This window comes from Epargyreus clarus, unplaced genomic scaffold (assembly GCF_041222505.1).
Source record: "Epargyreus clarus isolate Ecla_fem2 unplaced genomic scaffold, WU_Ecla_fem_2.2 ptg000006l, whole genome shotgun sequence".
Lineage (NCBI taxonomy): Eukaryota > Metazoa > Arthropoda > Insecta > Lepidoptera > Hesperiidae > Epargyreus > Epargyreus clarus.
The window spans coordinates 1,971,908-1,988,962 of record NW_027332214.1 but is presented as its reverse complement, the minus strand read 5'-3'; the positions used below and the strand labels follow the sequence as shown (position 1 = coordinate 1,988,962).

The window sequence follows — 17,055 nt, the reverse complement described above, 5'->3', positions numbered from 1 at the left end:
GTTTTGAATGGTGTGGTAAGGGAGACATACTTTTCCGAGGCGTTCCAGCTTAGTCCTCAGGGGTAGCGGCGTATCTGTGACCGACCTTAGGTAGGAATATCTAATCCTATCTGTGGTTGATTACAGATGTACATGGGCTGCAGTAGCCACTTACCATCAGGTGGACTGCATGCTCGTCTGCTACTCCTATATTATAAAAAAAGGTTTTTAGTTTTTTGTGATCGTCTTTGGGTAGAAACTTTTCTTTAAGAATTTGTTCACAGAAGTACATAGTTGGGAATGACCACTTATCGTTACAAAGTTGTATACAATTTAAACCAAAAACAACCCTACGTTTTCTTTACAAATGTAAAAATTTTGGCCGAGTTACATTTTTTTTTGATTTATGAAATGTACAGAATTCCATGAAAGTTGGTGATTTGGAATTTTTTGCCAAAACCTCTTTTTTGGCCGAAACTTGACCGAAACCGAAAAGTTCGGTCTTCACTTCGGTCCGTCACTAGTATTTGTAGTCAAATTACATAAATTATAGCTATCTCCCTAAACGTTTGTGGTCAGTTTATCATTAACAAATATGATTTAGGTTAATGAAATTCCTATGTTATTACCATTTTCCGAGCATAACTCGTTCATTAGTAGCTTTAGTGCCTTTGAAGGCTGACGTTTCTATAAAATAGAGCCCGAATAATTTGTGGTTTAGCAAATTCTACGGTCATTTCAGAATTTAAGACTAAATTTCGGTTGAAACCTCTTCTGCTTGTAAATTAATTTCATTTACAAAACGAATACCTACTTACTAAATTTGTCTTTGGAAAATATAAATGGCTTTTTTTAAATACCAAATTTCCTGGCTTAGGTATTCTTAATACATAGCGAGGCTTTACTTAGCAAATATATTTTATTATATGTCTAGGTATTATAGTATACTGTTAGCTGTAACTTGTTATTAATCAATATTATTCCCATATCTAAAGGGCAAAAGACAGTTACGGATAGCGCTATATATCGAATAGGATTATATTGACAATTTTCTAAATACTTTAAATTCTTTATAGATAGTTCTAAAACATAATTAAGGTAATTATAATTTTACTTTTTACCTAAATCCACCTCAAAGCTTTGAATATTTACGTATATTCACAATACTTTTTAATTCGACTTCCCTTTTAAATATCTCTCAGAAACTACACCTATTTTTGTGGATATATTGTATAATTTCGATACGATTGTATTCTATCAGATCATCTCACCCTATGTGAGCTACACATTTCCCTATGATATCCGATTCACTATCATAAAACTGCCTGCTCCGCCGCAAATAGTGCTATAAATCGAAAACGTTTGGGGTTTACTTTGATGAATATTAACATAAACATATTTCGAGATAATTTAACAAAAGTAGATAAGTGCCCTATTTCATAGATAGTTCGATCTAAATAATTTTGATGGAATAGTGATATGAATTACAGGCTCAGATTAGGTGACACAGCGAAGCTAGAATTTGGATATTACTTTTTAGGGTTCCGTACCCAAAGGGTAAAAACGGAACCCTATTACTAAGACTTCGCTGTCTGTCCGTCTGTTCGTCTGTACAGGGATCTATCTCCGAAACCGTAATAGGTATACACATGAATTTTTTACAGAGGATGCATAATGGTGGCCGCTATAACAACAAATACTAAAAATAAATTAAAGTTGAAAATAAATGGGGGTCGCCATACAAGAAACCGCTATTACTCGACGTTTTTCGCTTATCTGTTAAACCGTAATAGGTAGACAGTTTAAATTTTTACAATGTATTTAATTCAGTGGCTGCTGTAGTATCAAATACTAAAAATAAAAAAATATGAAAATGTTGGTGATACCCTCCATGTGCGAGTTCGACTTGCACTTGGCCAATTTTTTATTAATCAAATTTAAATTTCAAATAACACATTCAATGAAATTAACTAGCACAAAAGCAAGCATAAGGTTTCAACCACTACCGATCGCCCATCGAACTCCTGACCACGTCCGACGATGCTGAACTTATTCCTTAATATATAAAAATTATTCCACAAACCGCTGAGTTCTGGGTGTTTCAATTTTATCAACATTGCATCTAACCAAAGGTCTAGTGTAAACATGACTAGACTAGTCCATAACATTCTCATATAAAACGCTTTTTTAAACGCTTTCTTCACTCACAGCCCCACACTAGGTTTCCCTGTATCGTGGGTACTATGGACACATACAGAGATAAATACCCAAACACCCAGACCCAGAAACAGAAATCTAAATTCATCGTTTAAAAATCTGTCTGGCCGGGGATCGAATCCGGGACCCTCTCGTCAGACCAGCATGGTGACCGCTCCGCCACGCGGGTCGTCAAAATATAACATTGTATTTGAAGGTCTAGTACATAGATATAGCTCAAATATAGCGTGAATTAAAAAATCAATGGCAGGGTCCCAACTAAGTCAATATGACACCCAATATCGGCGGGTTTCGTCAATATTTACAATTGATCCTTCAACCGCCTTCGGGTATTTGTAACTCATATATGGTACCTATAAATAGGGTCGCGGTACCCCATTTATTTACTTCTAACACTACTGGCTTTACCCTTTTATATATATATTTTTTATATTATAAGAGTACCAGACGAGCATGCAGTCCACCTGATGATAAGTGGCTTCTGCCGCCCATGGACATCTGTAATCAACCTCAAATAAAATTAGATTCTCACCTGAGGTTGGCCCCAAATGTCTTCCAGGACTAAGCTGGAATGACTCGTACAAATATAATATCAGTCTCTTACCAAACCCTTCAGATACATAAGGTGAATTAAAAAATCGATGCCCGGGTCCCAACTAAGTCAATATGACACCCAGTATTGGCGGGTTTCGTCAATATTTACAATTGATCCTTCAACCGCCTTCGGGTATTTGTAACTGGTTTATGGTACGTATAAATAGGGTCGCGGTCCCCCATCTATTTACATCTAACACTACTGGCTTTTCCGTTTTCTAATACTAGCTCTGATTTACAGCTCCGTACACCTGAGGGATTCCGTAGTACACAGAATTAAAAAAATATATATATTGTGTGTTGTAAAACAGGCATACTTATCCGAGGCGTTCTAGCTTAGTCCTCAGGGCTATCTGTGATACGTCTGTGGCGACCTTAGATAGGAGTCAAATCTTATCGAGGGTTGCAGATGTCCATGGGCGGCTGTAGCCACTTACCATCAGGTAGACTGCATGCTATTCTTATATTAAAAAAAATGTAGTTGTATGCAGTTGCATGTAGTATAACGTATATAGTAGTGTATGTATAGAAGCCCTACCAGTTCCCTTAAAACTAGCAAAGTTATGGAGCATTTTATGCCACCCATAAGTCCTTCGCTACACTGGTTTCCAGAAGCTACATTACTTATCTAATTTTCGTTCTTTTAATGTTTTGAAGCATACAGCTCTGGTTTTTCAAAATTATGTGCACTGTAGAAATTAAAGTACACACCTAAGAGTTTAGAAATTATTTCGAAGATGTGTAAATTTTATCAACTCGCACATAGCAAGCGCAATGGATTATGGACTTTCCTCTCTTAATCTGAGAGACCCGCGCACAGCAGTAGGATAATAATTGGTTGACAACAAAAACGTTGCTATCTACATTCTTAAAAAATAAGGTTACAAGAGAACCATTTAGGAGATTGCCAAATATTTCTTAACCCTATCTGAAAAACCTAATCGCATAAAATCTTTTCAATAGCCGCGCTTGCCCTATCTCCCCTTTCTCACCCTCGATACAACCCTTCTTCGACGCGAAAATTTACTCGAATTAATGTAACTTCTGTGAAGGGTGCCAAGGGTGAATTCGCCTTTTGATATTTACTATGCTTACCTTTTATACAAGACGAGCTTTTGCCCGCGGCTTTGCTCGCGTTACGAAGTAATATTTTCATCCCCTATTTTATCCCCTTGGCGGTAGAATTGATCAAAATTCTTTCTTAGCGGATGCCTACGTCATAACATTTACCTGCATGCCAAATTTCAGCCCGATCCGTCCAGTGGTTTGGGCTGTGCGTTGATAGATCACCTTTGAGTTATATATATTTAGATTGATACTCAGTGAGGCATATGCTGTTAGGAAATTTGATTATTCTGGTCTGATTTCCGTAAAACCTTAAATGTAACTTTCTTTAATATGGGACTACTCCCATGGACAGACGAGCATGCAGTCCACTTGATACTAAGTGGATATTGCCGCCGATGGACATCTGTCATCAAATAGGATAAGATATTCCTAGCTAAGGTCGGCCACATGAGGTCCGAAACGTTCCAACTTAGTCCTCAGGGGTAGCTGTGCATTTATGGCAGACCTAAGCTATAAATCTATTAATTATTATTTGAGGTTGATTAGATATATCCACGGGCGGCAATAGCCACGCATAGACTGCGTCCTCGTGTGCTACTCTCAATAAAAAAATAAAAAATTGCAAACCTTTAATAGGGACATTAAAACAATAACATCCGTCTCGAGGATACTTAATTGTAATCTATGGCGAAACCGGCATTAAAAGTACAAATGTACCACCCAAGTCCTTATTGCTTCTTGAAGCTTTTCAATGAGATCTTTTTAACTTTCTACATTGTTGTGCGCTGAGTCAGCAGAAAGTTATTTATAATGGACTTGCGTTACCCGCTACGGGCAGAGAGAAGAGAATTAAATAGAGAAAAGATATAAATATTGAAATATCAATTTCTATACATATCACTTCTATACGTCAACTTTGTTAATTGTTTGAAAGAACTTTAACAAAAAACAACCAAATTTAATGTTAAGATAGAAAATTAAAATAGTGTGTCGGATAAGTGCATACGATTATATAGTTTTAAAGCTAGGTCTTTAAAAAAAGTATTTGCTTGAAAAATTGAGTCTTTTTCTAAATTGAAATAAAGCTACATAGAGTCTAAATTCGTAACTGCATTATTTTTACTAACTTCAACAATAATTTTACTCTTTTTCCACTTATCATTTAGCACCATATGATAACTTTGAAAAAAATATTAAGTAAAACAATTTTACGACAAAAGATTGTCATATTTCCTCGCTAGATATAAGACATGGAATGTTGGTAAATGTATCAACTTTTGCTCGCATTTTCATAATGATGTCAATTTAGACTCTCACGAGTTTCGGAAAGTACTTAAGAGTGTAATATACTTGATATGATACACTTAGGAATACGATATCTACTTAATATTTTTATACTGACTGACAGATAAAATGCAGTGAAGAAATGAAGTGAAGAATGAAAGGGTTCAGCCCGGTTTCAAGTGTGAATTGTTAGAATTCACCAATTTTGATTTTTTTAAGAGCATATAATATTTATTTTCATCATCATCATCATCAACCCCTTACTGTCCCACTGCTGGGCACGGGTCTCCTCTCAGAATGAGAAGGATTAGGCCATAGTCCACCGTGCTGGCCAAGTGCGTATTGGTAGACTTCACATACCTTTAAGATTTTTTTATAAATCTCTCAGGTATGCAGGTTTCCTCACGATGTTTTCCTTCACCGTTTAAGCAAGTGATAACAATAAGTAATTATCACTTGCTTAAACGGTGAAGGAAAACATCGTGAGGAAACCTGCATACCTGGACAATTTAAAAACATCTGCCACGTGTTATTTAATCTTCGGCACACGTCGCTATGTGACGTGCAGATAAGTTATTCATATTCATATCATAGTGTGTATGGGCAAAGATTTGCAATACAAAACTTATCTTATATAACACACATGTAACACTTGATAAATAACAGCTGTTATTTGTAATTACTTGTAATTACTTGTAATTATCACTTGCTTAAACGGTGAAGGAAAACATCGTGAGGAAACCAGCATACCTGAGAGATTTATATAAAAAAAAAAAATTAAGAGTATGTAATATTCCTCGGGATGTTTTAAATTATATAATAATTATTAATGTATTTAAAATATATGTATACACATAAAAGCGAAAGGATACACTCCCAATTAATCATCGCAGAGCTTACACTACTGAAGCTAAAGTCATGAATTGTGGATAAATTCATTTCTGCGATCCTTTATTTTAATATGCACATAACTTTGAAGGATCTGAGCTGTGCATGGGATTTGATCCTTAATCCACAAATGATCCTGAATCCACAAAGTTGTCAGAACATAGTACGTACATATATATGTATGGGATTCAATTTCACACTCATAAGGTATAAAATGTGTAGTCGTTGGTGACATCTGGTCGCAACCTCCAATGTTACTACTAAAACGATACTGCTACAATCGTAATATCGAAGACTTGAAATTTACCTACAAACGACGAAATAATATGTATTTCATAAAACAGCTGTTATTATTCAAGTGTTTCACTTGTGTGTTATAAAAAGATAAGTTTTCTATTGCAAATCTTTGCCCATACACACTATGATATGAATATGAATAACTTATCTGCACGTCACATAGCGACGTGTGCCGAGGATTAAATAACACGTGGCAGATGTTTTTAAAATATCCAATAGGCCTATAACATGTTTGACGACTGTAATTCAAAGAAGCACAGAAGTAAGCGTGCTTAGCCACTAATGGTAGTCCATCAAACGGACGAGCGCGTGCCGTGCTTACTGTACAGTACCCTTACCATGAGTTTTTACGTTTTGACAAATATGACTGTTTTGGTATTTGTTTACGTATTGGCCCATACGATTTCCTAGTTCTGACACAATCCGCTAGGGGCGCTGATTGGAATTTGTATGGGCAAATATGTAAACAAATACCAAAACAGCCATATTTGTCGAAACGTAAAAACTCCTGGTAAGGGTACAGTACCCTTAGTATGATTTTTTACGTTTGCTCGAAAACGTTCAACGTTAACGAATTCGCTCATACAGTACCTCCGTGACAGACCGTCCGGTCAACTTATTAACTTGAGTGAGGGTACATACCTCCAAGTAACTCTGGTTCTCCCAGATTGACGTAGAACAGCACGTCCTTCTCGTAGCTGTCCTCTTCTATGATGTGAAGCGGAATGAATTTCCTGCAACCAAAAATAGTAAAAATAAATATTTATTCATTTAGGTCTATAGGATTATCTGCTATCAAAAATTTTCATGATTCCAATAAAACTTGACCAATGTCCAATAAACCCATTGGATTAAAATTAAGGGTTCATTCAAATCACTTCGGTTTTTTCGCTAATATAATAAATGTAATTTATTCAATCGTTTAGTTTATTTCAAAGGTAAATTCCAGCACATTAGTTACTGACAGCTTCGGTGATCAAACTTAATACCTTGCACGTTTTACTACTGTAGCACTACCATGAGTTGGCATAGAAACGCCACTATAGAAATTGTAAATAGAAAACTATTGTCATTTTGCTAGTGAATAACATAACTACTATCGTTACGATGTTTCTTGACAACGTCTGTCAAATTAATGACTCATGGGACCGAATTTGTATGGCAATAGATCATAATGACATTCGCTAGCAATTTGATTTCGATAGGTTTTTTACGTTACGAGTGGCTCACACTACGGAATTTAGTTCTACGAGTAACCACCAGAGGCGCTGTACAATTTTTCATACATTTATTTTACGCAGTCGCTAGCGAGTAATACTTTTGTGAACTCATGGTAGTGCTACTGTACTCTCACAGTACTAATTAAGCGCCAAAAATCGAAGAATTAATGCAGTCGCTAAAACGTGCTAATTGATACCGTGACGAAGAATAATGTACTTAAAATAATAAATAGGTGATATAATAAAACTGCAAATACGCTCTAATTTAAACAATGCCTTATCTAGTTTTATCATGAGGGCGAAATAGTGGCTCAAAATGACTTCCTCCATATAATGGACTAAGCCGTCTATTGTGTTAGTGTTCTTCATAAAATATTATGCCGCTGAAAATTGTCTTATTATTATTTTAAGGTTTTCCGCTTCTATTGTAAGAAAAGTAGTGGTTTTCTAACATTTTCGTAATAGAATTTCAAGTAGAAAATTGTGAAAACCACCTTTATGCTATCTACATTAAAGGTCTACCACCTTCTAAATTCAAATTCTACTCTAAATTCTTTGAGGTTTAACTCTGGTAGGATAATCGTCACCTTTTTTTTGCCTAATAACTGCTGCTAATGTTCCTGTTTGAAGGGACCGGATTATGATAAGAGAGATATTTAGCCAAGGCGATCCAACTTAGTTCACAGGGTAGCAACGTATCTGTGGCCAACCTCAGGTAGGATTCTTATCTGGAGTTGATATCAGATGTTTATAGGTGGCGGTAGCCACTTGTAAGTGGGCTGCATACGCATTCGCTACTTCCTTATTATAAAAAAATTCACCAAGAACGATTCGAATTCGTACATGGAGGCTTCCGTATCAGATGCCATATGTTTTATTGTTCTTATTTGTATTTATTATAATAGCAGTTATAGTAGTAAACGGATTGTAAAAATTTCAACTGTCCTCGTAGTACGATTTAACAGTTAGAACGAAAAATGCCGAATTATCGGTTTGTTGTAAGGAGACCCCCTTTAATATTCAACTTTATTTTATTTTTAGTACTTGTTGTTATAGCGGCCAACGTTATGCGTCCTCTGTAAAAAAATCAAATGTCTATCTATCACGGTTCCGGAGATGCCTATGACAAAGCCCTATGAAAGACGGACAGACAGCGAAGTCTTAGGTAACAGGGTTCCGTTTTTTGCCTTTGGGTACGGAACCCTAAAAATGAATCTTTTGTCCACTGACGTCACATATTCGTCATCAAAGGACATATTGGCATGCTCAGCAGAGATTCTGATTACATAACAACATTCACGCGACCATGCGTATGAATGAAACCTGTTATTATTAGACCAGTAATACGTAATGTAGCTTATACAACTTCTATTATAGGATTGTTCCATTTTAACCGACTTTTGTAGGAAAGTGCACACATGTGTTGTAATTAGATTAGTGTGTTTGTGTGTCGCATAATTCTATTATGTGGTTGTGGGAGGATAGGAAGGTAAAGTATTATTTCTGAATGATAACAGTCGCAGGCTAAATATTACATCATGTTGGAGTTTTGGAATTATCATTGACACTTTATTGTCCCACTGCTGGGTATAGGGCTCCCAATGCGAAGGAATTCGGTAATAGTGCAGGTTCGTAGATTTAACAATCCTTTTTAATTAATTCATTTTAATCGTGTTGCATAAATTTTACATTTCAGTGGAAAAGTATGGATGCGGGACGTATATAAGGTATCTGTACCCTTACCATGAGTTTTCAAAACATCCTACAATTTTACGTTACGTTTACTCAATCCAATATTTTGTTCCGTTTGCTTTAGTAGACTGGGTAAACGTAACAATAAGTAAGTGCTCAAGTCTTTCTGTCTGCCTCACATGTTCGCAAAAAAGAGAGACAAACATGAAGCGCCATTTTGTCAATTTAGACATTTAATGTTACGTTACTGACACTATAGTTCTGATACAATCCGTTGGGGGCGCTGAATATTTGTCAAAACTTTAACATTATTCACGTATAATGCAGTTTTTTTTCAAAAGGATTCAATTATACCATTTTAAAATTTTAACTATGTACGTTGAATAATGTTAAGGTTACACGCATTAGAACATTCAAATCGCTCTACTGTAAAGTTGTGAAAACGCACTTGCACCAGTTTACGTAGGACCCATCGATATGTAGTTTCTAATCAGAAACCCCATTTCTGGACTCCCAGTTAATCTTCGGGGACGAAATTACAAACTCAGTAATCTCCGAATCCATAAGCGGCCATTACTTCCACATAACGTTAGTTTGAATACGTTCGTACATTTACTGCTTTAGTCTTTACGACTCCGACACGATTTCTACAAATCGACGACTCGATTCTATTGTTGCATCATCTAGTTTCTATTATGTAATAAGTTGATATTTTACTTAAATATTTTACTGATGTAATTAATTAGATTATTCAGTGGAATGACCGGTCATATTGATAAAATAAATAAATGACGATGTGTCATAGCCAGCGGTCTTTGTGCTTCTGCTCGTATATTCTATTAAGCCCGCTCCACATTCTCGCGAGAACGCGAGAAAAGCACGAGAAACGAGAATGTGGAGCCAATACGAATCGAGTTTTTCTCGCATTCTTGCGAAGTTCTCGCGAGATTCTCGCAAGAATGTGGAGCGGACTTTAGAATAACTGATATACAAAGGCATGCTAAGGCGTAGCAAAGGGAGCTATAGGTAATAAAGTTTTTTACGGTCCAATTTTGAATAAATGCCAATTACATAGCAGCTTCCTTGACCGATTTCACGTAACACTCATATTTTTAAGAAGATATTTATAGATGAGTCCATAGTTAGCACAATATTAACTTTTTTCCCCTCCAAAATCTGAAGGAATGAAAATGAAATTTATCAATTTTGGAATGACTACATAAAAAACTTATTTCCACATAAAAGGGCTACGACTTCATAGACACATCGTCGTGATATTATCGTCGTAAAGGGTAAACTTCCTTCCCGAATCAGCGTACGTAAGATTAATGACATGACGGAATAATATCAGAGATTTACGCTTCACAGCGCTTTGGATGCTGACTTGAGCAAAAAATCTTGCATTAGTGATATTCTTGTTACATGTAACATTCTAGTTATAACTCTTTCATAATGTGAAAGGGCTGGAAACGCTTTGTGGTTTAATTACTTGTTGGAATGCATTTGCATATAAGTATGTGTTCATGCGTATGTAGGGTACTTCGAGGGTGGTAGAACCCTCTATTGTTTGAGTCCACCACCGTCACACCTATTCTGCCTAAGGCCTAGGCGTACCAGCTTAGACATCAGGGGTGAGGTTAGATGCGCATCAGTGGACGACTTCAGGTAGGATTGTTATCGTATCTAGAGTTGATTACAGATGTCTATGGGCGGCAGTAGTAACTCATCATCATCTCGGTTACTACTTCTGTATTTCTAAACTATAACTATAACAATAAAAAATAACCAATCGATAAGAACTGTACATAAAAAAGATTTGTTTACAACAGAAACATGGAAACTATGGAAAGGGACGAAACTTGATTGAACTTTGATAAAAAGGGTTAGCGGCTTAAGGTCCCTTAAGTTGTTTGTTAGAATGTGGCAAAAAGGGATAGCTGGGATTAAGTGCGATATCCCAGTGTAGGGTTATCGCCTCAATAACACATGCCGGAAAATCCCGTTGCTCAGTAACCTAAGCGACAAAATGGTAGCTTAAGAGACAAAATGTTAGCTCAAGTGACAAAAATGGTAGCTCAAGTGACGAAATGGTAGCTTGAGTGACAAAATGGTAGCTTAAGAGACAAAATGTTAGCTCAAGTGACAAAAGTGGTAGCTCAAGTGACGAAATGGTAGCTTGAGTGACAAAATGGTAGCTTAAGTGAGAAAATGATAGCTTAAGTGTCTAAATGGTAGCTTAAGAGACATGATCGTAGCTCAAACGACAAAATGGTAGCTAAAGCAATTATTAGTCGCTCGATAGTAACCGACGAGCGATCAATCTTCGTTATCAATTAAAAAATAGGGTTCCGTTTTTACCGTTTGGGTACGGAACCTAAAAAAGTCCGATTAATATGGAATTTTGATCCTTGAGCGGACACTACTTAAGATAAACACAGCTAAATATGAATAAGGTGTTATCATTCGATTTATTCCACCACAATGCAAAATCACTACATTTAGGTTTTGCAGTCGCACTACATGTAATTTACGTGACACGTCACGTACAAGATTAATCTGTATTCGACGGGACATCGGACGTTTGGACAGAGCATCGATAGGTCTATTACTCTTGTATTATAAAAAAAAACTTTCATTTATTCAAAAACATATTAAAGTGGATGTACATTTTAGCGTGTTCCAGTTTTGCGTTTTGTGGAAGGGTAAAGATACCGATTTAACTACAAATGAGACGACCACCTTTGTTCTTAGGCATGCCAATATTTAAAATAAATACACAATCATCTGAGTGACATAATACCGGTTAATTTATTCCACCACAATGCAAAATCTCTACATTTCGGGTTTGCAGTCGCACTGCATGTATGTCACGTGACACGTCACGTACAGGATTAATCTGTATTCGACGGGATATCGGACGTTCGGGAGAGCTTTGATAGCGACCTGATTTACTGAAATAGTATTATAATAGTCAGTTATTACTATAATAGTTTTTAAATATTAAATTAATTGAATTTATGGTGGTAATATATGTTGAACCACCGCCACACCTATATCTGCCTAACAACAGCAGTTTTCATTGCTGCTGTGTTCTGGTTTGAAGATTGTGGTAAGGGAGACATACTTTTCCGAGACGTTCCAGCTTAGTCCTCAGGAGGAGCGGCGCATCTGTGGCTGACCTCAGGTAGGAATATCTAATCCTATCTGGGGTTGATTACAGATGTCCTTGGGCGACAGTAGCCACTTACTATCAGGTGGAATGTGTGTTCGTCTGTTACTGTTGAATAAAATAAAACTTTCATTTATTCAAAAACATACTAAAGGGTGTACATTCTAGCGTGGACCAATTTTGCGTTTTGGTGGAATTGTATACTGACTAAACGACAAATGTGGCGACCACCTTTGTTTTTAGGCACGCCAACTTTTAAAATAAATACAAAATCATCTGAGTGTCATAATACCGTTCCATTTATGCAACAATGCAAAATCTCTGAAGGTGGTAGAACCCGTTGTGGTTTGACTCCGGCGGCACCACCGCCACACCTATTTCTACCTAATAACAGCAGTGTTAAGCGCTGCTGTGTTCCGGTTTGAAGGATGTGGTAAGGGAGACAGACTTTTCCGAGGCGTTCCAGCTTAGTCCTCAGGGGTAGCGGCGCATCTGTGGCCGACCTTAGGTAGGAATATTTAATCCTATCTGAGGTTGATTACAGATGTCCATGGGCGGCAGTAGCCACTTACCATCAGGTGGACTGCATGCTCGTCTGCTACTCCTTTATTATAAAAAAAAAAAAAAATCTCTACATTTCGGTTTTGCAGTCGCACTACATGTAAGTTACGTGACACGTCACGTGCAGGGTTAATCTGTATTCGACGGGACATCGGACGTTCGGACAGAGCATCGATAGCGCCCTGATTTACTGCAGGATTTTAAGTTATTGTGAAATTATCTAGTTTTCTAGCTCAGTGAATCTTACGACGTATCAAGCGTTTAGATAATTTTGTATGAACAGGATAGACTGCATTACTAGTTTATAAATTAACTTCTTTTTACTTATAGTGTTACCCGTATGCTATCATTCATTTTTACAAGCAGTGATAGTCTAGTGATTAAAAACGCGTCCTCTCGATCGAGGGGTCCGAGGTTCAAATCCCAGGCACGCACCTCTGATTTTTCGAAATTATGTGCGTATTAGAAATTAATTATCACTTGCTAAACGGTGAAGGAAAACATCGTGAGGAAACTTGCATACCTGAGATATTTATAAAGAAATAAAAAATCTCAAAAGGTATGTGAAGTCTACCAATACGCACTTGGCCAGCGCAGTGGACTATGGCCTAATCCTTCTCATTCTGGACTAGCCCTCTTACATTACGTCATGAAGTCACGGAATTCGTTTCATAAGCCCAAATACAAGGGTCATGTAATTAATCTGCAATTGACAGAAAACCGTTTGATAGCCATTCCGTTAATAGATGCCATTTATATGCTATACTAATAAAACACTAATTAGACGAAAATCGCATTTATACATGCTTCTTGTAAGTGAGCGAACACCGCCGATGGATAACTATGACAGAGCCCAAATACGACAGAATGTCTATGAAAGGTCGATATACGAGTAGGGCTGAATTTAACATTACTTAGGTCACATGTTGTAATAAAAGCGATTTAGGGCATAGCGTAGACCACCATTATCACCACCACTATCTTTGATTTTTTTGTACAATGATTATAGGTTTTGCTTAAGACGATTTTCGCCACCATTACAGCAATGTTAATCTTATATATAAAATTCTCGTATCACAATGTTAGTTACCGTACTACTCCGAAAAGGCTTTAACGATTTTCACCAAATTTTATATGCATATTCAGTGGGTCTGAAAATCGGCTACTATCTATTTTTCATAACCCTAAGTGATAAGGGTTGTTCACCCTTAATATTTTTATATTTATATGGCAACACTACGTTTGCCGGGTCAGCTAGCAGTTTCTAATATACACGTTGTACATAGCTTCCAAAAATCATTGCATGTCTGGAATTTGAACCCCAAACGCCCAGCAAGAGGGGCTGAATTTCTGACCGTTGTTACGTAATACGTTATATATTGTTGTTATATACAACGATTAAAAAATAAAGTACATAGTGCGTTAAAAATGGTAACACACCATCGATCCGTGTGGTCAGTGGTGACCTATGCATCAGTAATGGTATTGATTCAATCGGGGACCGCCTCTACGCCACAAATAGACGGCCTTCGGTTGTGATACTTGTGATAACTATGTCGCTAACGGTTATGATATAGCAAATGTAATTATAATACATGTTACATGTATTTCTTATTGTTCATAAGTGGGTTGAGCAGGAGTATCAGAATTGCTTTTACTCTTGTATGTCACGCGATAAGCAAGATTGTAGGGAAGTTATATAAACTTGTCAGGAAGACTTGAGGCGTAGGAGGGTATCAAATTGTGGTCCTATGATGTTTTAATTAGTTGGACATAGAGAATAATGTTATCCCCGCAGAGAAACAAATAAACAAATTATTAACAAATTTATGTCAATGGTTGTGAATGAGTTTATTATAATAAATTATAACACATAATAAATAAATACAAACTAATAAAATTTTAAAAAATCTGGCGCTTCTGTAATAATAAAATAAAATGTATGTTTATCGTAGAAACCTATACTTACTCTTACAAATTGCCAGTTCCATTATTTTTCCTTATCAACAAATTAGAACACGACCTCAACTGAGAAAAATTGGTAAGAAACTTAACAGGTTTGTCGTTTTTCATAATTAAAAATTCGATAAATGTTTATCATATACATATTATACATATACATATTTTATTTAACAAAATGTTGTTGTACATTTTAACATTTGACTTACTTTGTTGATGACCCCGGTCATACACTGGAAATTTGGACCCAAGACTTTTTCAATATTTTTCTGAACATGTATTTATTAGTCATTCCCAAGTTTATTAACTTTTTTCTTGACACATATCATATTATCATTTATAAATTAATTTAAAACAGTATAAATATAGGACATTATTATTAGGTCTTGCTCATTTATTGTTTCTTATACACAAAAACTAAACCAAAACCTTTTTTGGTTCAACTCCGGAGACACTACCATCAGAGCTATTTCTGCATAATAATAACGATGCGTTTCAGTTTCAGTGTAAATCATTATTATAACAGCTCCGTTCTAATTTTGTTTCTTACATTATATAAAAAAATAAACCAAAATTGTAACTAAATGATCCAGATTCCAGATAATATATATAAAAGCCTCCCCCGGGAGTTATCCAGCTACAAGTCTTTAATAGCGGTAACAAAAGCGTTATTACTTCATTAGCGGTAACGGCGGCTTTATTGTGATGCTCGTACATATTGGAAATAAAAAGGTATTACACAAATAAAATATATTTTAGTACATAGTTAAGTTGGATAAGATTCGGATTAAGGTGGGTAAAAGTTCTCTATTAATCACAGTGGTCTGATACTCGGGAGTTCCGGATTCGATCCCTGGTTTGGTAAACATTTGATTGATGTATTTAACTCCTTGTCCTAAAAAAAAATCAAAATACTTTAAAGTATTTTTTATTTTTGTTTTTTTTTTTTATTTTTGTTTATTTATTTTTTTAATTTTTGATGTATTCATGTCCTTGTCCTAAGAATAAGGTTATTTTTTTACAGGATGGCAAAATCTTTGTGTTCAGATTTCTGAGGCATTACCACCACACCTATTTCTGCCTAATAACATTTCATACAAATAGTGTGTTATGCGTGGCTGTATTCCGATTTAAAGATTAACAGGGATAGCAGTGCATCAGTGACCAAACTCATATACTCGTAGTATCAGTAGACAGAACTTAATCGTATTAGAAGTGCCCATAGGCGAAAACAGCCACTTACCATTAGATGGACTGAATGTTTGCTATTTCTATTAAAACGCTTCTGCGATTCTATGAAATACTGAAGCTAATGGATTATTAAATATACACCAATATATGTAATATACTTTACTTTTACCATAAATAAGGTAAAGTTGTTAATAATTCTCTTTGTGGGACTTATTTATAGATCATCGATATTTTGTAAGTAACTTGTAATACTCAATCTATTGACGTTGTAGTAACTTACCTCGCTTGATATTCTACTTATATTATGAACTCGTAGGTAACTTTCATAAATCCTTGTCACATTTTTTAAAACAGAACACACCTATTTTTGCCATATAACAGCAGTGGTAAGCGGTGTTGTGTTCTGGTTTTAAGGGTGTGTAAGAAAAAAACACTTTTCCGAGGATTACCAGCTTAGACCTCAGGTACGAATCTAACTCTATCTGGGGTTATAAAGAAGACCATGCACTGTATGCTCATCTGCTACAGTATTATAAAAAAAAATGATTTGACGTTGGCGTTTAAGTACTAAAGTTAATTTTAATGAAATAGACGTTAAGTGGTCGTAACTTTAACCCTTGATTAGGACAGGAGCCCTCCGTAAGTATATCGAATGCGTGTGTGAATACCGCTTCTTAATATAAATTCTTAGATGTCGCGGTGTCAAGATTAATTGTAACGTGTAACCGCTTAGCCCTTAGCCCTCATTTATGGCCATGTAGCTTTTGTGAGTGAAATTGGGTACAGGTTATTTAGAACTAACAATGTACTTGGCTTAATGTTTGGATGACTAGATTCCATAATCGTTTGAAAATTAACAAATTGAAGTATACTAGTATACAACTAGAAATATTGTCAAATTGTGGATTGTGATTAAGAATAGTTATTTGACAAACT

The 17,055-nt window shown here is 35.9% G+C and overlaps 1 protein-coding gene across 1 annotated transcript in view; it reads right to left on the bottom strand.

The window, feature by feature from the left end:
* Positions 1-17,055, bottom strand: part of Calx (sodium/calcium exchanger 3) — a 129,370-nt gene that overhangs the window by 16,687 nt on the left and 95,628 nt on the right. The window contains exon 2 of the mRNA XM_073073602.1: positions 6,970-7,061. Coding sequence (XP_072929703.1) covers positions 6,970-7,061 — 92 coding nt within the window. The remainder of the gene's footprint in view (positions 1-6,969; positions 7,062-17,055) is intronic.